The sequence below is a fragment of the Alternaria conjuncta genome (genome assembly GCF_024043145.1).
Source record: "Alternaria conjuncta strain BMP 0040 chromosome Unknown scaffold_24, whole genome shotgun sequence".
NCBI classification, from domain to species: Eukaryota; Fungi; Ascomycota; class Dothideomycetes; order Pleosporales; family Pleosporaceae; genus Alternaria; species Alternaria conjuncta.
In genome coordinates this window covers 268,009-289,806 of record NW_026250113.1, presented here as the reverse complement: position 1 = coordinate 289,806, position 21,798 = coordinate 268,009, and the positions used below count along the sequence as shown (strand labels likewise).

The following is a 21,798-nucleotide window of genomic DNA, read 5'->3' as shown; positions in this document are numbered from 1 at the left end:
TATATTCATTTAGCGGTTTCATGGGCGGGGCGAATACCGGTGGTTGTCAGAACTGTTGTGTATAGTGAATTAGTAATGAGACATACATGTTGAGCGATTGTAGTACCTTTCACACTATACCCGGTCAGGGCAGCAAGGCAACCCCTCAAAGTCAAAAAGCACCGTCACCGAAACACCAAATGTGAGTCTTCATAATCTTCATTGCATGTCATAGCACGTATGCCTTCAGGTCCTGTCCTGTATACCACACCCCCAAGTATTCCCAGCTTTTGACTCCCGCTTCACATCGCCACGATGGAGATCTACAAATACAAAGCGGAGCAAATCAGATAAGATGCCGCCCCGGAAAAACGCAAGAGAGTCGTGCCCATAGGGCTTTGGGGGATGAAAAGACACAAAAGACGCTCGCCGTGCTGAGAACTATGCACAAGTCTGCAGAGATGGATGGAAAGGAAATGCTAGTAAAGCGCGACGCCTTCAAGGCTGAGGTATGAGTTTGGATTAGCAGGTCCTCCCGCCCACTAAGCGGCAGGCTGGGCACCAAACTCAGCGCCGCCGCGACCTCTGGGTGCGCCACGGCCGCGGTAGCCGAAGCCCCGACCGCGTCCGCGTCCACGGCCACGTCCTCGACCACCCCGGTAGCCGTCAACGCTGCCCTGACCAAAGGTCTCCATGTTCTTCTGGCGCTCCTGGCTCCTGAACTCTTGACCACGGGTGGCCGCCTCTTCTCTGTCCTTCAGCTCGCTCGAAATGTTGTCGAAGAAGGAACTCTTGTCGTACATGGATCCACCAGGGATGACGACCTCTTCCTTCTCCGTGGAAGCCTCGCCAGCGGGGACTGCTGGAGCCTCGCCCATCGGCGATCCAGATGCGATGGCTTCCTTGACCAAGTCTTGCTTGTTGAACTTTGCGTTGGACGACTCAAAGTCGAAGTCTGTTGTGGGCACTTCCATCTTGGGGTGTTGAGGGTGAGCACCACCTCGTCCTCCTCTTCCGCCCCGACCACGGAACTCTCCTGTTCCTCGTTGACGAGGTTGGTGCTGGCGGCTTTGCTGTTCGCGCATGCCTTGCACCTGCTGTGCCAAGTTGTTCATCGGGTCCGAGACAGGCGGTTGACCTTGCGGTTGACCTGGTGCCTGACCCTTGTTCTGTAGGTTGAGCTTGGCCATGGCCTCAGCGACAGCAGCGGTTGCTAACTGAGTAGCGTTCTGTTGCTGGGCAGCGGTGGGCATTTGCGCAGGAGCAGCAGAGGGGCCGGCACCTTGCTGTGCTTGAGGCGCCGCCTTCGTCGCCCTTGGGCTTGGGATCGGTACAGCGGGAATGATTCGACCACCCTTAGGTCCGCTAGGCGCACCCTTCGAGGGTGGTTGACCGTTCTGGGGGTGGGGTGGTGCCAACGCAGCCGATACATCTGGCTTCGAGTCGACTGGTGGCGGGGGAGCCTGCTTGCCTGCTGCAGCAGGTGATGCCTTCGCGCCGTTCTTAGGTTGTGGCTTGGATGATGCACCGTCTGCCTCTGCTACCTTTGGTTGCTGAACCTGACCCGGCTTCTCATCCTTGCCTACTTGAGGACCCTGAGGGCCCCGAGGGCCTTGTGGAGGTTGGTTCTGGTTCAAGCCGGGAGGGCCAATGGGCATGTTAGGCGAGAAGGGACCAGGCGGCTGCTGGAAGCCGTGACCAGGAGGGAACCAGCCAGGAGGCGCTCCAAATGGAGGAGGCGGCATGCCAAACGCGCCTGGTGGACCTCCAGGGAAAGGAACTGGGCCACCAGGACCACCAGGGAAACCACCTGGAGGACCGAATCTGTTTCCATATGCACCAGGGCCACCAGGGCCGCCGAACGGAGGGTATCCGCCAGGCGGGAATTGACCTGGCTGAGGAAAGTTCGGCGGTGGTTGTTGACGACCGGCAAGATCTTGTGGACTGCCCTCTTGCCGCGACTGGGGTTGTTGTACCTGTGGCGCATGCGTCGCGTCAGCTTTGGCTTCGTGAAGTATGTAGCAGAAGCAGGTTGTATAAAGGATCTCAGAAGGAAGGCAACGGAAAATATCCACACGGTTTTGCGCTCTCGGTGGTTTAAATGATTTACATCCGAAAATTTTACATCATCGAAAAAGAAAAGAAAGGGCGGTTGTGAAGACTTACTCCGATGATGGCTGGATCCTGCGGCATGGCAGGCTGAGCCTTCTCCTTGACCGGCTCTTCGATGCGCAGATCCTTCACATCGCTGCCCCGGAAGACAATTTGCTCGTATACGACGTCTGACGGCGGGTACTCGTCTTTGCCGCCCTTGCGGCCCTCTGTGCCAAAGGAGCGCACATTGTCTAATGAGACTGTGGAGGCCTCTGAGTTGATCTCGACGAGGGTACCGACATAGCTGGGGCCTGTTAGTCGCGTCGCGCAATGCATTCATGCGATGGAGGACTCACCGGATGTCACTCTTGGAGATGAGAGAAATGCGAGATCTACGCGTCCGACGTCAGCTGGAGCTCCAGCTCGAATTGGAGAGCTGCGACTAACCCGATGAACTCGGACATGGCTGTGTAACGTGGGTATCAAAACGGGTATCGAAGGAATTGAAGCTCAATGAACAAGAAAAGAAGGCGGGAAAGAGGTTGGGAAGGGTGCAAGTGGTTGGTGGAGGAGTGAGGGGTGAGAGAAGGTTGGAGAGCTCCGTGGTCGTGGGCTGAAGCTGCAGAAACTTGGCGCACGTTTAGCGAGGCGTAGTCTGGAAGCTTGGAGCCTCGCTCATCCACCTGGCACCTCGGGCTTCCTTTACCCCACACGTACCACCGTTGCAGTCTTCGTCGGGTTGCAACTGCACCCATGCTTTGTCACCCATGAACTTGTTGACTTTAGACCCTTGAGGTCGTGAATTGTATCACCCTTCCAATCTTCACGTTCTCCTAGGGCCTCAGGTTGCCCAACCCCCCGCAATGAGCGTTACCGACGATGGGCTAAACGACATCTACGAGGCCCTGGATCGCTACAACTGGGACGATGACATCGAGTTCCAGGCTGGTCTGCAGGCCATCATCGGCAGCAACAGCACGCCAGAACAGACGACCGAGCTAGCATTACGGGCGCGATGTTTCTACTATGCGAGGTACGTTCGGGATTCGAGACTTCTACTACTGCATCTATTCCAGCCCAATTGGGACGCGAGAGATGTCTATGTTTCAAGAGCGATATCGATTAACACCCCACAGAAAATACAACAAAAACATCGACTTCAACGCCTACAAAGCCTACCGCAGCGCCCGCAACCGCCCCCCACCCACACCACCAACCCCCCACAACGTCCTCGCCTCCTCCGTGGTAGACGAGATGCTTCCAGCAGGAACCACACCAAATGCATCCACAACAAGCCTCCCCATGACCAGCGACCTCCCTCCAACCAGCTCGCCATCCGGCATCATGCCCCCACCCACAACCACAGCCGAACCACCAGCACCCTACCCCACATCCTTCGCCCACATCGTCGAGCTAATCACAAGCGGAAAGCCCGTACCGGGTATCAAAGAGATCCCGCCGACGGTACTAGAAGGCCAAGGCACGGAAGCTAGTAAGCCGAAGAGGAAGAAGCCGTGGGAGAAGGACGAGGCGTGACGTCCCCCCCCTCGTATCAAATATAGATTCCAGTATCGGGTAACAAGTAGAAAGTATGGCGCCGTCGTTGTCAAACGGAGATGGAGACATTCCATGTATGTCCGTACCGCTTGCTTGGTTATCGGATGGTAGTTCGACATGATCAAGTTTCGCAACCGCTCTAGGCAAGTGTCCAGATACTTGCCCAGAGCGGTTGCGAAACTTTATCATGTTAACCCAATCTGCCCATTCAATATCCCACACAGAACTACCATCTGATGGCCCAGCAAGCTGTGTGTAGATTCGAATCGCAATTCAACATGGATACGTGCAGAAGAGGCATACATGGAATGGTTCTAGGATGCGTGTTTGGCGCTGTAGCTGCCGATGACAGACAGCAACAATGTTCCCCCTTACCCTGGAATGTACATACAAACATCAAGTACCAAGTGGAAAGTGTGGCTTCGTCGCTGCCAGGGAAATGGATAACCTTTCATGTGTACCCCTTCCGGCCGTGGTTTGAGGGGCTTCTTTCTCCATGTATGCGGTCAATTCAGCTTAGCTATCAAGTTCATGCCAATCTTCCATCGCTTCCGTAGAGTGGTTCCTCTGCTAGCATTTATAGTGCTTTGACAGCACTCGGAGCTTTCTTCACACCTTGATGCTCTTGCGAGCGATCGATAACGATGTCGCCCCTAGGCCACTCATCTCGCGGTTCGAAAGGTAAGCTGCATTTCAGTTACTCGTTGCGGGACGGCTACAACGTGCTCTTCTCCGCCCATAGTCCGCACGAATCCGCGTGTGTAGAAGTATCGCGGCCACATGTGCCCATTTTCGTCGCCGATGGGGCGTTCAACTCTTATGAAGTCAGGTGACACGGTAAAACTACTGATTCTGGACCCGTGCTTGACCAGATAGCGAAAGACCTCTGTGGCAAATGATTGCATCATGACTTGTGCGGTGTATACATGCTCCTCTGGAAGCTCGATACGATCCTCGACGCTTGGGTTTGGTACTATTCCAAAATTCATAATCGGCGTGGTGAATGTTCGCAATGATTTGAGACCTTGGTGTGCCGCGATACAACTCTAATCATACTGTCAGCAGTGAAGCTTCTTGTAGAAGCAGAAATCATACCAATAGAGCTGTTGCTTCGTGAGAATCAGATCCATCCTCCGCTTGCTCTGATAACCTAAACTTGACAGCTAAGTGCTGGACTTTACCTAGAGCGATCGGGCAAAGGTTGATGTATAGCCTCTCAAGACTAGGAATCTGTTTCAGTAGTTTACCAAGCTCAGAGCTGGTGTAGTATGGTGGAGGCTGTGATCCGTATGAAGCTGTCAAAGCAAGATGTCGCAAGGACTGCCCAAGGCCAGCCAAACACGACACATTGATGGCACGGCCCCTACCTACATCCAACCATAACTCCTCCAGCCAAGGCGCGGAGGCGACCATAGCCTCCATTGCCTGTATATCCTTGTCAAGGGGATTCGGTCCCGGTATCACTGATATCTCCAAATTTCTTAACGCCGTGGCTCGAGGGAATGCTGCAACGTGCGCAGACAAAAAGGCTCCGATGAAGCGGCATTGGCTGATATAGAGCGATCGAAGGCCAGAGAAGTTGATACGCGAAAAGATCGATGCGGGATATGTTTGAATATTGAGCCATAACAATTGAAGACTATCCAACTGCAGAGTCTGGATAGCTGCTCCATCCGCGTATGGCCCTCCAAACGCGTCATGCTCACCCGAGCGATTCATGAGGGGAGAGGTAGGAATTTCCCCTATGAGACATAATGACTGTAGCCTGGGTGTGTTTTTGAGCAGATATGCGCTGGTTGTATACGTTTTGTCATCGTGAATGGATACTGGAATTCGCAGCTCCAAGATGCTGTTCAGTGTAGGTGCGACCCAGGAGTCATGTGGAATAAGACTCATGCTGAGGGAAGAGCTATCATCTGGTATGGCTTCTCGAATTCGAAGTGTCTTTAGCGATTTCTGCGATTGTAGAAGGCTCAGCAGAACTGACATGCTGATCCCGAGATCGAACGTGACCCCTAACAGACAATCCCTTTGTAGCGCACCTATGATGAGCCTGACGGCAACGCCAAAGTTGGAGATAGGGTTGAAGTGCACCATTTCCTTCGTGTTGGCGTAGATATGAATATAGCGGACGTGCGGAAGTGCTCCGTTACCTGCGCTCAGTAAAGAAGCTAGGTCTCCGGGCAGGTCAGTAGCACACTTGAGAAAGAGGGTCTCCCAGAGAATGGGCCTAAAAGGTGGACGCACGAAGTCAGCATATGTCTCACATATGTTTCTTACCCGTGAATTTACCTCATTATGTCTCTCCATTCGCGGCTTACAAGGCAAACCGCCTTTCTGTGAGGGTTTTGATGGATGTTGGCAAAGATAGCCGCCTTCATCTCAGTCGGGAGGTCGGAAAACGTAGTCATGACGCCAGAATAGAAGCGCCTAGTGTGGATGAATGGGTGGAGTGTGAGTTGGTGCAAGTAAGGTTGCTCTTTCCAGTCGGGTGGGTCGTTCTAGAGACGCTAGTCCTGATTAGGCAGTGCCCTGAATATACTGCACCCTGGTGGTCTTCAGAGAGATTGCCGCTTCCACTTACCATGTATCGCGTTGCTGCATACACTGTGTTATAATCTGATAAACGTATGCTACTCAAGACAGACTCTAAGGATTGCGATCTCTCTCATTTGATGAGGAGTACCTTTGCGTATGTGGTGGTTATGTAATTCGGGAATCATGAGTGGCTCGTCTCGCTCTGCGTCATCGCAGTACCATGGATGGGATGGAGCTACTCAAGACAATGTGGTCTTTTGATACGACTGTTCCATTTAGGTTTGGGTATCGCTTCGAAGCCTTCATCAGGTACTAATCGTGCTGCATTCTTGAAAAGCGGGAAACCGATGGTGCGATTCTATATCTTGGTTGCCATTCACTTCATTCTATGGTACTGCGATGACGCAGAGCGAAACGAGCCACTCACGACTCCCGCAACACACACGAGATATTTTCACGAATGAGTGAAATCGCAAGTATAATACGCTGCGTTCAACGGGAACACCAACATGGAGCTTTGCGCACGCTCGATGCAGCTTTCTGCTTTCTTCACATTCTACTGCAAACAGAACGTGCTCTCTGCCATTCTACAGGTGGAAGGAAATTGACAACATCATTGTGTGCGACACCGACAGGCTCGTAGCAAACGTGTATATTCGTCGGAGTTTTGTTCTTGGGTGAATTCCCCGGCTACTCATGAATGACGACGAGTCCGCCCAGCCGACGATGTTGGCGGAGGAGATAGGAGGCACGACTTTCGCTCTCTACTAGCCTGTGTAGTCACCCGACGGAGCGTTGCCGCTGCAGCCACGATGAACCGTTCGTTCGTTTGATCCTCTCCATCCAGTCCTTTCGTTCTAACTCTTTGATCAAGAAGAGGAATGAATAAAGTGCGCCATTGACTCAGACTGCGGTCTAGTCCTTCGGGCAGTTCATTAAGATGGTACTTTGGTATACGGTATGATTGCGATAGCTTTGATATTGTTCGCTGGAGTGCTGCTGGTCTGGTGCATCACCGCAGTACCGTGGTCGTCGGTGGGGCTGATGATTCGGATCAAGAGGAGGCTGTCCAAAGATCGAGAGACTACACAGAGGTTCTTGGAGATGCGATAATTCACTCTTTCGTTGAGTGTCTCCTCGCATAAGAATCATGTGAAATGTGGGAGGTGTGGTTGGCTCGTCTTCTCTGGGTCGCCTCTGGAGCATCGCAGATGTGCAGAAGGACATCTGGAGGAGGTTAAAGAGACTTAGGATAAGAGTAAAAAGATCAAGGGCGACCGAGCTTGAGACCCTTGCTCGATGGCGAAGTATTTTCGTCCAGCTGCCAGGCCGATGTCTGGAGGGAGATAGAGTGTTGCCGTTATGACCAAGCTCACGGTCGTCCTCAGAGCCGGGGCAGGCGGCTTTGGCACCGGCGATCTCTCCTTCATGAGGTCCCCGTTGGGTACAGCCGGCGAGCGATGGGGATACGTCCCACTAGGGGTAAAGGGTACTTGAGACGGATGAATATCGAATACGAAGGAACGCTGTGTGGCACTTCCCAGACAATGTAATGGGTAGAGAAGCTTGGTAGAAGTGGGAAAGTGGATAGAAGTGGGAAAGTGGTTTGCTTTTACCTTTAGGTGTTGTTCGATACATCAGCCCGCCACGGCAAGCGCCGACCTCGCCCCTTCGTTCAACAAGATATCCACCCACGCCTTCTCCACTCCTCAACGTTGGTTTCTACCGAATCAACCTCAGCCTCGTATCTGCGCTACCTCGGGTCCATCGAACTGCTCGGTAGAGACGACACAGCCTTATCGCATGGGCAGTCTGCGGGTCGCTTCGGCGACGAGCTTGGCCACAGAGTGCGCCTCCAACTCAGACTGCGGCCTGGTCCTGGATCGGACTGTTCATCAATCGCAAGGGCGATACGTACGCTGACGACGTGTCGCGTGCTCATACCATGATTGCGATTCGATCGCTTCCCAGCCTCAATTCCGTTCCACGGTACTGCAACAACCAACGCGCGACGAACCATTCACGTTCCTTGCAATCCATACATTTCTGACGAGATTGGTCGGTATTTCCAAATGACAACCGTCATGAGAGCAAGTAAGTTTGGGCTTTGGCTTCAGCTGATTTGCAGAAATCTCAACCAGAAACCCCGTCCATCCCTCGCTTACGCTAGTATTTATATGCTGATTCGGAAATATTATAAGACGACTCACTTTCAACAGTACAACTCTAAACAGTTCACTCCGAATTTTCTCCAAACATTTCCACCAGCTTTCCATTCGAAAATGAAGTGGTCTATTATTCTATACCCCCTGGCTTTCTTGGCCACCTACATTCATGCCGCGCCAGTCGGCACCGAAGCGGCTGCTCCCAAGCCAGTAGCCGAGCGCTATATCGAGGACCAATGCAGCGGTACGTACTCCTCCCTTCATCATACCAACATAGATCCGCGCAAACGCTGACTTGGGCTTCATAGATTTCCAGCGCGCACAGATTCAAACGGCACAAGGCCAGTGCGTGAAACTAGCATTGCGCGCTGCCAAAGCCGCATATGAAGACTCCAGGTTCCCGGCCTACTTCCACTCGGATTCGTCAGACATCAGGGCGAAGGTTGCTTCCCGTTTCCACGCAATAGCAAAGGAATGCACCAAGCCACGCTTGGGTTACCACTGTTCTTGCGAACCCGACCAGTGTAAGCCCGGTGAAGTGGCATTCTATACAAGTGAGGACGACTTCGGCGTGACGTTCTGCCAATCCTTCTATGGCATGCCGCTAGTGAACCCGAAGCCGACAGGTCAAGGCGGGGACCGGGGCACCGTGATTCTACACGAGTTAACGCACAGTCCTGTGATATATCATCCTGGCACGCACGATTTGGAATATGGCTTCCATAACACGACGGAGCGAGTAAAGACGACCGAGGCGGCGCTGGACAATGCAGATTCTTTCGTGTTGTTCGCACAGGGTAAGCTCATGTACCCACACCGTATAGACTATGCTAACTATGCGGCTAGACGCTCTTTATAACTCCTACTCATTAAATGGGCAAGTAGTGGACTGTTTCCCTGATCCACATCTTTGTTATATCGTTCCTCTCGAAAAAAGAGAAGTATCGTCAACACAAGAGCTTGGCGTTCAGCTCACTGCCGCGGGTAACTCCGCCGTCAAGGTCGTAGTGACGAACAACGGCGATATGGCTTTGAACCTTCTCAGGAGAGCCACTCTCTTCGATGAGAAGCTACCCGTCGAGCGCATCTCGATGTTCGCTAGCAACAGTTGTAAGTTCTACTTAGACCTACCAAGTCCAACGCGACTGAAGACAAACTATTACTGACCTACATTCAGCTATCAAGGTTCCTTTCGAAGGCATCAGCGGGGTTTACCTTGATACCGACAACCTATCCACAGACGACTTCCTTGTTCTTGGAGCTGGAGACAAGAAAGAGTTGACGATTGAAGCTGCCTCTCTACACGATCTCAGCAACGGCGGAAGCTTCGATGTGATCGCAAACGGCATGCTGCAATACGCCAACACCAACTCGACCGAGCTTGTTGGCCATCTCGAATACAGCTCCAACAAGCTCAGCATCACTGTCAACGGTACCGAAGCGGCAACTCACAAGCCAGTAGCCGAACGTGCAGCCGATCCCTACTTTTGCCGACGTACGTACTCCTTTCCATCACAGACTCGCACAAACGCTGACGCAGGCTTCATAGCTTTCATGAATGATCAAATCGCCGAGGCACAAAAGAATTGTCAAAAGCTAGCATTGGGAGCTGCAGCTGCAGCTCGAGCCGGCCACCGCCATCTCGAAACCTTCTTCCACTCGCGAACACAAGCTACGAAAGATGCGGTTTCTGCCCGATACACCGCAATAGCGCAAGAATGCGCTAATCCTAGTGCAAGCTTGAATCTCTACTGTCATGACCGTATCGGCAATTGTAACGGTAATCTTGCATACTACGCCCGGCTTGGTCTCGGCATCACGTTCTGCGCTGATTATTGGGACCTGCCGGCAGTAGCGAAAGGGCAATGTTCAGCCAAGGATCAGGGCACTGTACTTCTGCACGAGATGACGCATTCTTCAGAGGTGTATAGCCCTGGTACCAAGGACTGGGCTTATGACTACTGGCCTTCCGTTAAGCTGTCTTCCAGGAAGGCACTGAACAACGCAGATTCGTTCAAGCTGTTTGCAAACCGTAAGCTGATGTCCTTATACTACCGATGAACTATACTAACTATACTGGCAGATGTTCGTTGGGGCTGCTAATCTCCGAGAACGCCAATGGTTTTGAGACTTCATATGCGCAGCCGAGTCTTAAACACTGGCGCTGGGGAAGATGTAGACGCCCGCGTTGTGCAAGATAAGGATGTCTGTCTCGCCAGGACATATCGTTTTCGCCAAATCAGACTACGAGGAGACGCCTGGTACTTCTCTCAGTGGGTTGAAGGCGTTTACAACTTTGGTTTCCATTATCAATACACTAGACACCAGCCTTCCACCTATAGGTACCTAGTCGTATTATTGTCTTGAACGCGCAGGATCTTAGTTACTTAGGCATCGCACCCTCGTACTTCTTGCCCTCCTTGCTTTGCCAGATTAACAGCCGCGTGCCGCCTTCTTATCTATCTCTCGACCTTTGCAAGCATGCGAGAAGCCTTGCCCTGGCTAAACCACAAACAATGAACATGAGTGTCTAAGACGAAGGTGACTTCCCAAACATGTCCAACCTGCAAGCGAGGCATCCGTAAAGAACCTCAGGCGTAACGCATACCCAAATCATTCCTACAACTGTGATATCTCAAGCACTATCTGCCAATCCAACCCACTCTTCGTAGTCTCAGACAGACTGCTTCGAAGCCCAACTATTTCACATAAGATCGACTAAACAACGTGTCTTCGGGCAGACCCGCAGCCGGCAGAGGAACAGCCGCGACTCTCCCTGCGCCCATTGCATCGATAGTACGACCGCGGGTATAGTAATAACGGGGCCATAGATGGCCGTTGGTATCTTTTCTCGGTCGGGCTATAGGCATGTACTCGGCGGAAAACCCGAACAACGTTATACCCGAGCCAAGCTTGTCGAGGAAACGGACGATAGCTGTAGCAAGCGACTGCATGGTCATAGCTGCGCTAGGCACGAGTTCATCAGTTATGCTAACTCGATTCTGGAAAGTAGGGTTTGGTGAAAGGCCGTAGTCGATATTCGGTAGCGAAATCATACGCAGGTTTCGGAGCGTTGGATGACGCGCAATACAAGCCTATCACTGGTTATTAGATTGTTCGATACCGATTCTGGGCTTCAAGAACCTACCAAGAATGCTTTTAAGGCATTAGGTACATCATAAGAGCCCGGTATTGTGAGTGTGAAATCTGTGCCGAGAGATTGTGAGCTGCCCATCTCGATTGGAGATATATGTACAGCCAGTTGCTCTAGATACGGAGCGGATGATAATATAAGAGACAGATCTTGTGCGGAATAGTATGTCGAACCTTCCGGATTAAAGCTCATACCGAGCTTTCGTAATGTGCTGCCATGTCGAACGATGTATCGGGTATGCACCATTCTAGCCTGTCCTGTGCATATCCAGAGGCGTTGAAGATTTGAACAGGACATTAGCAAATCTTCAATCAGCCGAACGTCTTCATCTGGGGTGATCTCGTAGCCTCGCAATACAATCTCCAACCCGATTAGATTACAGTTTTGAGAAAACTGAGCCGCAAGCGCTGTAAGAAATGGCCCCACGTGACCACAGTCGTCGATTGAAAGCGATCGAAGTCCAGAAAAATTGATGTATGCGAGTATAGTTTCGGGTTGAGGCAGCTTCAAATCGAGTATTCGTAATTGCAAGTGTGTTAGCTGCAGTGGCTGCACAACAACACCGTCTGCAAATGGTCCACCAAAAGCGTCACAACCCTTCGAACTACTGAGAGAAGTCTCTGTGTAACTCCCAGTAAGCCCTAGAGGTTCTTCAGGCATGATGCTGAGCTGACGAAGCTTAGGAGAGTTCCTTAGCAAGTATGCGCTGTTCTCGTGAGCGCAATCCACGGAGCCAACGTGGACCTGTAGCGTCCTCAATTCGCGCAGCGCAGCGGAAGCCCAGGATGCATGCGCAGAGACTTGGAGATCGATCAATGGGTTCTTGACTGATAATCTCGTCGGTATCTCGAGACGATCAAGTGCCCTCTGATGGCGGAGTAAGTTGAGCAAAAACCCGGGATCAAAATTCATGTACGTGCAGAAAGAAAGTAGAGTGTCTCTCGGTAATGCAGTTATGATGAGTTGGATCGCAGACTCGAACTCCTGAGAGTGACGTCGGAGTGACTCGCGTGGGCCGTGGTAAACCAAAATTCCACGGACGTGGTGAAGTATACCGTTGTCGGGATCTAAAAGGGCCATTGTCTTCGCAGTTGACATCGTCGTGGGTGTTAGGTCGAGCCAAAACCACATTTGGGGCGCCATGATCTTTTTGCAATCGCGGCTCACAAGACAAACAGCTGCCTGCTCCTTTTTCAATCTGATGTAAGAGAAGATGCTTATCTTCAGTTCGTTGGGAAGACTCGCGAAGTCAGGTGCGCAGGCCATATTCGGAAGCAGTTGAGGATTCTCAGCGTAGTTCGTCGCTGGTAGTGCCTAGGTGGGTGGGTAAAGTTGCAGGCAGGAGTTCTTGGTATTCGTAGGCAGAATCAATTGAGGTCCATGCACACAGCCTTCACTTAGTAGTGAAAGTCTTTCGCGGAGTTATGACGTTCAGCAGCACACAAACTCTCGAGCCGTGACAGGATACCAGGGCTGCCGAGTCAACGTGAGCTCGAGAAATGCGGTACCCGTGCCAGCTCAGCACGAGCAGTGAAGGCATCGTCACAGATGTGGTGACATGGGATGTAGAACAAATACCTAGTATCAAAACATGATTTCATGCAGCCTCTTTGAACCACGCACTTCGTAGTGATCGAAGGGAAGCACTGGCTCGATGTGCTGGCCGAGGGCATTAATAAGATGCGGAACAAACAGGCAAGGCCGCACATAGGCCGGCTTTGTTTCTAGAGATCGGATAGGCGACGTGACGAAATTGCGAATGCGGCTGGGTGTAGAATGCGTAAACCTTACGCGGTATTGATATCGCATCGCGAATGGAAAGACCGACTGCGGGGCGTAGCGACGCAGTCACTTGCTGCTACTGCGCGCGCGCGCGGGATATTTCCCTGGTAACATTTCGATTCTGGGCTTCGAGAACAAAGGCAGCAAGGAAAGATTCTTCGATATCGCATGTTGTAGCATAGCAAGCATACCATAGTGGATGAAAGAGGTTGGCAAGCGCGACGCGTCGTGTGCAGGAGACGCGTCGCTAGCGGCCGAGGTTCGCCCACGACGTCATCAGCGCCTGTCGAAAGGGTCCGCTCTCTCGCAACTTCGCGCTACCACTTCCATCACTACTACGAGATCTTTGTAACAACATTTTGTAATATTGAAGCGACGGAAGAACACCATGAAGCCGGTCGCAAACGATTTCTAGCTCCACGCATCAGGAGCAGTTTGAGGCACGGACATGGACATTGTATCGAGATAAGCTACATCTGGAATCACTTTGAGACTGGTCGCACATCGTAATGTACGGCGATATGCATTCGCTGAGATTTTTGGCACTTGGCTGATGGAAGTAGTGAACGCTAGGTGAAGACTAGTAACCATGCCAGAAAGGAAACAACGAGGGAAGGCCTGCCTCATGCGTCCCATGCTCCCGATCTGCCGAGCGATATCCGTGTAACCATAAGCGCTGATAGCCCATATCATCGGGAAGATCGAAAAGACAGGACGTACCAGCTGAAGTGACGACTAGTCTGCCCAGCCGACAAAGTTGGCAGATGGGATAGGAGGGGCGACTTGCTCTCCATACCGGCCTTTGTAGTTGCCCGACGGAGCGTAGTTGCAGACTGTGTACTTGTTCATGGCCGAACCTATGCCGTTGACAGTCATGGCCCCACCACAGTCAAGAGAGACGCATCCGACTTTGGTGGTGTCCTTCCACACCATCTGTGTAAGATGACCGACCTTCTCGAAGACCTCATGAGGTAGGTCACTCTTGCCAAACCAAGGTGTCATAAGGGGAAGTTCGCCATGGTACCAGGTCTCCGATATGCCCGCCGTAACGTTGAATGCGTCGCCAGAGACAACAAACAAGTTTTGACCTTGGCCGGCGCCCTGTGGGGTGAAGTGCTCGAAGTCGCACCTGCTAGCAGCAATACGCGCATTTGCCTCGCAGGCGGAGTCCCAGCTCAGTGGAGCTGCATCGTGATTCGCACGAATGGCGTTGTGATGGAACAGTATAGCAGCTTGATAGTCGGGTCCAGAAGAGAGGTAGGCCTGGTCTTCGCCCGATGGATGCTTTTGAACTGGATTGGCAGGCTTGGGCGCAGGACTGTAGCTGGGCATAGGTGCTTGTGACATAACGGGAGTATCAGGAGCCTTGGAAGTCGAAGGCTCGGGCTGAGGGGCAGGCTGGGGCTTCGGCTCCGGGGTTGGAGTGTCCTTGGGACTAGCGATAACGGTAGCGGATAGGGCCAAAGAGGTGGATGTCGGCGGAGTGTATCCTCGAGTAACCGTGACCACGACTGTCTGTATGATCATCTTGGTCTCGTAGACGACTCCCGGCTGCCTTGCATGGATGTGCGGATGAGCGAGAACACCAGCGGCCAGAGCTGAAGCGACAAGAATGAAGTGATGCATCTTGGAGTGACTGGAAGCGCTCGGGTACGTAGTAGTCTTGAGTAGTGTCGAAACCAGATCACCGTAAGGACAGGATAGAAAGACTGCTTGCCATGTTAGACATATTTCAGAATGAAGAGTACTGTGCCTACCTAGTTGCTAGCTTCCTGGGAGCTGTGAGGTGCTGAAGTGCGACTGGCGCGACTGGGATAAAGAAGTGAGTGTAGTTGCACGAAATGTAAAGAGAGTGTATCCTGTCAGACAAGCTGCGCAAAGAGGAAATCGAGGGAGCGACAGATGAAGGAGTGTGGGGTGGTTGAGTCAAGTCGTGGTGGAGGGGAGGGAGGAAGGAAGCTGTTGATTGTTTATCAGTACCGAATTAGGCGAGAGTAGCTACGGTGAGGCAGGAGCGACTACCACAAGGTGAGAGACAACCCGAGCGCACCTGGGAAGCCACTATCACTCTCATCGCGAAAAGACGAGGGCATTTGTACTAGAAGCGATGCCATTGATGGCAGTCAAATCCTGCTGGTCATTGCTCAAGTGGTTACAAGTGGGTGACTGTGCATAGTGATGGTGAAGGTCATTGCTTGGCAGTACTAAGAGTCACTTCTGCTTTCGGATGGCATAACTGTCAACAGCGTCTCAGTACCTAGGTAAGAAGTTGCAGCACCGAAATCGAGACGCTTGCGTCCGTTACACCTTGGCTTATCTCAAATCAAGTTGGGCGATCGATAGAGGCTCCAGTCAATCTTGATGTACCTCGCGTACTCGACTACTTCCTGGTCACACAGACTACTCACATTTGTTACCAGCACCAAGGCAGATGCGGCATCTTAGACCGCGTTACGGGTCGTGACTACTTCTCACCAGGTAATTTCACGGCTGGGCACTACAAACCACTCTCGAGTTCGTTACGCAGGAAGGATCGACCCACCTCGGTCGTGATAAGATCTTCTTGAACACAACAGCCTACTTGCTTCAGGCGCAGATTCAGCATTTGTACCACGGGCGAACCCCAAAGACGTCATCTTAACTCTTTCTCTCTTTGTTCTTTGCAATCAAGTCACAATCCTGTGCGACATCGCGTCCCAGAACAGACATAACATGCGTGAGCCGACGTTGCTGTCCCCTTGTTACCTCTCCAGGTGGCCGTATCAGGCTACGAAGTTGTCTATGACAGATAATCTTCGTCTATCGCGCGTCGTTGATAAGCTTTCCACAAAGAGCTTCGCTACCAAAGCCGAGCAGATGAAAGCTTCTAGAAATGGCGTACAACGCACGTCATGACACTGTAGTTTACGTTGGCGCGATGTACCCGTGTACTACCCTGCGAAATCGATGCAGGTCAGAAGGGATGCAGATTGCAGAGAACCGAATCTCCGCGCCGATCCCCAGCCACTCAGGGTTCTAGAGATTACGTCGTTGGCGGGATGCGGGGCAATTCGGCAGGGGCGCGGAGCTACTTCGCATGATTGATAACGTCCAGTAGCCTCGGAGCCGCGCGCCACCAGATTTCACTATAACTCTTTTTTTGCTGTATGCCTCCCGTGAGATTCAATTTTCGAGGCTCCTGTCGATCTGCCCGCACCCCCATCGCGACCGCGCCACCCCGCCGTATACCAGCTCCAGCTACTGCGACCCCACCATCTACATCGCGAGCGCAACAGCGCGACTTCCGTACATCTATCCTGAGAATGGACGCGCATAGTTCTTCCGCTGGGTCCGCCACCGCAGGCGACGACCTAAAGCTCAAGAATCGCCTGAACGAGAGCCGCAGCCCCTATGTTCGGGGCCACATGAACAACCCAGTCGCATGGCAGATGTGGGGACCAGAGGCAATTGAGCTGGCGAAGAAGTCGAACAGGCTGATCTTCATCAGCATAGGCTATGCTGCATGTCATTGGTGTCACGTCATGGAGCGCGAGTCGTTCGAGAATGAAGAGGTCGCGAAGCTGTTGAACGAGAACTTCATACCCATAAAGATTGATCGCGAAGAGCGTCCGGATGTTGATCGCATATACATGAACTATGTTCAGGCAACAACAGGCTCAGGAGGGTGGCCGCTGAACGCCTTCATCACACCAGATCTGGAACCGATATTCGGAGGGACCTACTGGCCTGGTCCAGGGTCCACGATGGCGATGGGAGAGCACGTTGGCTTTGTTGGCATACTCAAGAAGATTCGCGATGTGTGGAGGGATCAGCGACAGAGGTGTCTGGACTCGGCGAAGGAGATCACAGCGCAACTGCGAGACTTTGCAGAGGACGGAAACATCAGCAGGAAAGATGGCGCAGCTCATGAAGGTCTTGACCTAGATCTTCTGGATGAAGCATTTGAGGTGTGTATGGAGGGCTTTGCCAAAGACCGTTTACTAACCCATGACAGCATTTCAAGAAGCGATACGATGCGAAGCACGCAGGCTTTGGCAGCGCACCCAAGTTCCCAACACCTTCGAACCTCCAATTCCTCCTTAAGCTATCCGAATATCCAAATGCGGTCAGAGAAGTGCTCGGAGCAAAGGACTGCACACATGCGAAAGACATGGTACTGGCGACACTAGACGCGATGAACAAGGGGGGCATACACGATCAAATCGGAAACGGCTTTGCGCGATACTCCGTCACGAAGGATTGGAGCCTACCGCATTTCGAGAAGATGTTGTACGATCAGACCCAACTCCTGCCCGTATACCTGGACGCATATCTCATGACCAAGAGCCCTGAACATCTATCAGCGGTCCACGACATCGCGACATATCTCACCAGTCCGCCTATGCACGCTGAGAGTGGAGGCTTCTTCTCATCTGAGGATGCTGACTCGTTATACCGGCCAAATGACAAGGAGAAGCGAGAGGGTGCCTTCTACGTATGGACATTGAAGGAGTTCCAGGACATTCTAGGCGACCGAGACGCAGAGATTCTCGCGAGATACTACAATGTCAAGGATGAGGGCAATGTCGAACCTGAACATGATGCACACGACGAACTGATCAACCAGAACGTCCTAGCCATCACCGCGACACCAGCAGATCTGTCAAAACAGTTTGGCCTGTCAGAGGATGAGGTCAGCAAGATACTAACCGAGGGCCGGCAAAAGCTACTCGAGCACCGCAATAAGGAGCGCCCACGGCCAGGTCTAGACGACAAGATCGTAGTATCCTGGAACGGTCTCGCCATCGGCGCTCTCGCACGAACATCCGCCGCCCTCTCATCACAAGACCCCACACGCTCAAAGCAATACCTAGCCGCCGCCGAAAAAGCCGCCGCCTTCCTGCAAAAAGAGCTCTACAACCCCTCCACCAAAACCCTCATCCGCGTATACCGCGAAGGCCGCGGCGACGCCCCCGGTTTCGCCGACGACTACGCCTACCTGATCTCGGGCCTAATCTCCCTCTACGAAGCCACCTTCAACGACAGCTACCTCCAATGGGCCGACGACCTCCAACAAACACAACTAAAAATGTTCTGGGACAAACAACATCTCGGTTTCTTCTCCACGCCCGAAAACCAGCAAGACCTCATCATGCGGCTGAAAGACGGCATGGATAACGCTGAACCAGGCACAAATGGCGTGTCAGCGCAGAATCTAGATCGTCTGGGTGCGTTGCTAGAGGACGAGGAGTATACCAAGAAAGCACGGGATACGGCGTCTGCTTTCGAAGCGGAAATTATGCAACACCCCTTCCTTTTCCCGAGTATGATGGATGCAGTCGTTGTTGGTAAGCTCGGCATCAGACATAGCGTTATCACGGGTGAAGGTCAAAGGGTGGATGAGTGGTTGCAGAGGTATCGGGAGCGACCGGCTGGTCTTGGTACTGTTAGTAGAGTGGGTAAGGGCATGGGTGAGTGGCTAAGTCAGCGGAACGCGCTTGTCAAGAGCATGGATAGGGGGAGTGAAGGTGTTATGGTATGTGAGAGTGGCGCGTGTAGAGATGCGCTGAGTATGGATATGGGAAGTGTCGGGGATGCAGTGCCGAAGGTGTAGGAGGCGCCTTGGAGGCGCGATATCATGATGGGATGATTGTACGGTATACATGAACAATGAACGTATGCAGACAACTGCGACTTATCTCAAAGAGCACACAGGGGGCTACGATGACAGTATTGTCTGAAATGCAGTCGGGAGTCACTATTCATGTTCTTGCTTCGCACATGTATTACTCCACCTCCCATGAGTAAATTATTAGGCAGGCGTGTAGTCTACATCAGTGCGAGAACCATAGTTTTACACCTATCCAAGGCAATGTAGACTTCTGGCTTGTTTGTAATATCAAACGTACAATAAACCCCTAAACAGGCGTGCAGCATACATAGGTCCAAAACCCAAAACTATAGAGTATCCCAAGGTAACGTAGCCTCCTAGGCTATTCCCACCAACCCGTACAAAGTCCGTATTCAGATCTCCTCTCGCGTCGGGTGGTGACTTCCCCCTACCATCTGACACCAGCAAAAAGACAAAATAACCTCCTAAGTTCTCGCCACTCTTGCTACTAGACTTTGGAATACTCTTTTGGACATAGTATTCTCACAAAAAGAGCAAAAAGAAAGTTACGGGCAAGCCCGGAGAGATGGTCACTACGAGGGTCGAACTCGCGACCTTGGCGTTATTAGCACCACGCTCTAACCAACTGAGCTAAGCGACCGGTTTTTGTTGTTGTTCGATGGAGGGTTGAGGAATTAGCTGAAACATATTGGTATCAATGTGGAGATCTAAAACGAGCTTGGGCTGAGCATGGCCCTCAGTTCTTCTACCCAGACGCGTGAGTGAGATGTTATGGTGAGGGTCACACCTTCCAATATGGTTTGGAGTCACAGATGCGGGGCATGGCGGGGCACGTGTGGACAATGAGCAACACCCACACATGTGGTGAAGTCGGACAATACAGAATACATTCAGTAGTATTGGTATAGAAGTTTCCAGCTCGAAGCTGTACATTATGATCGGCCGTCATATCGCATACTTTTGGTACATAGAGAAGACATCCGCTAAATCCAAGCTACTTATGCAATCACCTGCACCCAGCCGGCAAACCGCGCTTTCGCGTGAAAGGTTGTACATGTGTACTTCCTTCCCTCACCATCTGTCGAAATGAAATTGCTTTTACGCATGCTGCTGCTGAGGCTGCATTTGCTGGTGTTGTTGCATCTGCGCTTGTTGTTGCTGCTGCTGATGTTGCTGTTGCGCAGGTGCGGCTAGCGACACGGCTGCGAGGGTATCAATTGTCTGTGACAAAGGAGTGTTAGTTCTACTTGCTGCAGCTGCTGCGGCATTGGCCTGCTTCTTCTTGTTCTTCTTCTTACTCGTAGTAGGAGCATTACCCGCAGACACCTTGCTGGTCATCTCGCCACCACCAGCATCGGCGTCAGGCCAGTCGAACGTCCAGCCTCCGCCGGCAGTGAACGGAACCTTCTTGATGAATTGCGATACATCTGCCTGCCTCCTTAATGCCTCCAAGTAACCTGCTACCTCTCGGAGCACGTCACCTTGCATTTGCTCTGGAGTAGCGCAAAACTCGGGGATCTCCAGGAGGTTGTGCGGCTGCGCACTCGCCTTGAGCGAAGAGTCGTCAATCAGCACCGTGTTGTGCTGGCCGAAGCGACTGCCGGCCTCATAATCTGGATGGAAAGACTGGATCTGACTTCGACTCCACACTAGCTTCAGGTTCTTGTATACCTGCACGTTCTGCTGATAGTTTGTCGGCGATAGTCCAAAACTGTCGCGGGCCCATTGAGCGACGAGCTTCGACCGGAGATCGTTGTCCAATGCTTGGCTGACTAGAGACTTCACGTTGTCTGGCCTCGCGCTAGACCACACCATGACCTTGAAGTTCTCGAAAAGGTAGCGCAGGAAAGGCTTCAGGTATGGGCGCTCGATCATAGTCTTGGCGTTCTTATTGGGGCGGAAGAGCACCGTGCCGTTGAGATCCAGGATAACCAGCATTTGGCCCGGTGTCTCGTTGGTGGTAGGCTCCGCAGCGGCCTGGTCCAGATACTCTTGCGTAGGCTGCGGCGCAGGGAGCATAATCTTTTCGTCACCATAGCGTCCCTTCTTTTCGCCGGCCGCTTTGGGTGCCTTCGGTGCTTTGGGAGTACTGTGAAGTTTGTTAATCCTAGAGCACTTGGCTTCAAATGAAGTAATGCGGTGGAGGGTACCATACTCTTTCTGCTTAGCTTGCCCGTTGGCAGTAAGCCCAGACTTTGACTTCTTGCCTGGAGGAGTTGGTGCCCTGTTTTGAGTATTAGCGGTGCGGCTCTTTGACTTCAGACCCTTCAACAAGGCATCGAAAGCATACTGTATGTCCTCGTTCCTTGCTCCATACGGGAAGTTTGCCTGCTGTTGCATCATATGGTAGGGCGGGCGGTTCGGGTACATCTGGTGTTGCTGATGAGGCATGGGCGGGGGCCCACCGTGATGCGCCTGATGTCCGTATGGCTGCTGGCCAAATGGCGGCCCACCAAAAGGCGGCTGGCCATGAGGCGGCATGTGTGGTGGTGGGCGCCCCGAAAAGGCCTCTGGACCTAGCGGGAAAGGAGGCGGCGGCGGTGGGTGATGCGGATGGCCGTTCTGCACCATCCAGTGGTGGTATGCCATGGCTTGCTGGTGAATTGCGAAGTCATGGTGCTGGTTGCTGAACATGTGCGGGGGCTGCTGGGGCGGCGGCGGAGGCGGCGCAAAGTTCTGGTTGAAGAAACCATTCGGCGGCCCGTATGGTCCAGGTGGTGGTCCCTGGAACTGAGGAGGGGGTGGTGGTGGAAGCTGGTTCTCGAAGGCGCCAAAGCTCTGCTCGCGACGGTCAAAGCCGCCCGGGCGGAAGGGCATCGCATTCGGATTCCATGACTCATTCATGCTGGCGCTTGCGGTGGCAGAGAGCGGGCGCCCGTGGGGAGTGCTGTCTCGACCTGTCTTGGTCTTGAAGTTGT

At 52.5% G+C, this 21,798-nt stretch overlaps 6 protein-coding genes and 1 non-coding gene across 7 annotated transcripts; 3 read left to right on the top strand and 4 right to left on the bottom strand.

The window, feature by feature from the left end:
• Positions 1 to 521: 521 nt before the first annotated feature.
• J4E85_010578 (uncharacterized protein) lies at positions 522 to 2,537 on the bottom strand (the record flags this gene model as incomplete). The annotated part of the gene is made up of 4 exons (XM_051474785.1): positions 522 to 1,955; positions 2,146 to 2,377; positions 2,430 to 2,465; positions 2,521 to 2,537. The coding sequence occupies 4 exons, from the start codon at positions 2,535 to 2,537 to the stop codon at positions 522 to 524; spliced, it is 1,719 nt and encodes a 572-aa protein (XP_051321461.1).
• Positions 2,538 to 2,936: 399 nt separating this feature from the next.
• On the top strand, positions 2,937 to 3,609 carry J4E85_010577 (uncharacterized protein; the record flags this gene model as incomplete). Its single annotated transcript, XM_051474784.1, has 2 exons — positions 2,937 to 3,106; positions 3,210 to 3,609. 2 exons carry the CDS (start codon positions 2,937 to 2,939, stop codon positions 3,607 to 3,609), a joined length of 570 nt encoding a protein of 189 aa, XP_051321460.1.
• A 4,841-nt stretch (positions 3,610 to 8,450) lies between these two features.
• On the top strand, positions 8,451 to 10,394 carry J4E85_010576 (uncharacterized protein; the record flags this gene model as incomplete). Its single annotated transcript, XM_051474783.1, has 5 exons — positions 8,451 to 8,577; positions 8,642 to 9,130; positions 9,180 to 9,443; positions 9,511 to 9,828; positions 9,874 to 10,394. The coding sequence occupies 5 exons, from the start codon at positions 8,451 to 8,453 to the stop codon at positions 10,392 to 10,394; spliced, it is 1,719 nt and encodes a 572-aa protein (XP_051321459.1).
• A 3,610-nt stretch (positions 10,395 to 14,004) lies between these two features.
• J4E85_010575 (uncharacterized protein) lies at positions 14,005 to 14,895 on the bottom strand (the record flags this gene model as incomplete). The annotated part of the gene is made up of 1 exon (XM_051474782.1): positions 14,005 to 14,895. One exon carries the CDS (start codon positions 14,893 to 14,895, stop codon positions 14,005 to 14,007), a length of 891 nt encoding a protein of 296 aa, XP_051321458.1.
• Positions 14,896 to 16,571: 1,676 nt separating this feature from the next.
• J4E85_010574 (uncharacterized protein) lies at positions 16,572 to 18,862 on the top strand (the record flags this gene model as incomplete). The annotated part of the gene is made up of 2 exons (XM_051474781.1): positions 16,572 to 17,216; positions 17,264 to 18,862. The coding sequence occupies 2 exons, from the start codon at positions 16,572 to 16,574 to the stop codon at positions 18,860 to 18,862; spliced, it is 2,244 nt and encodes a 747-aa protein (XP_051321457.1).
• A 584-nt stretch (positions 18,863 to 19,446) lies between these two features.
• Positions 19,447 to 19,520, bottom strand: J4E85_010573. Its single transcript has one exon. It is a non-coding gene; the product is annotated as a tRNA-Ile (tRNA).
• Positions 19,521 to 19,978: 458 nt separating this feature from the next.
• On the bottom strand, positions 19,979 to 21,724 carry J4E85_010572 (uncharacterized protein; the record flags this gene model as incomplete). Its single annotated transcript, XM_051474780.1, has 1 exon — positions 19,979 to 21,724. The coding sequence occupies one exon, from the start codon at positions 21,722 to 21,724 to the stop codon at positions 19,979 to 19,981; it is 1,746 nt and encodes a 581-aa protein (XP_051321456.1).
• Between the last annotated feature and the right edge of the window lie 74 nt (positions 21,725 to 21,798).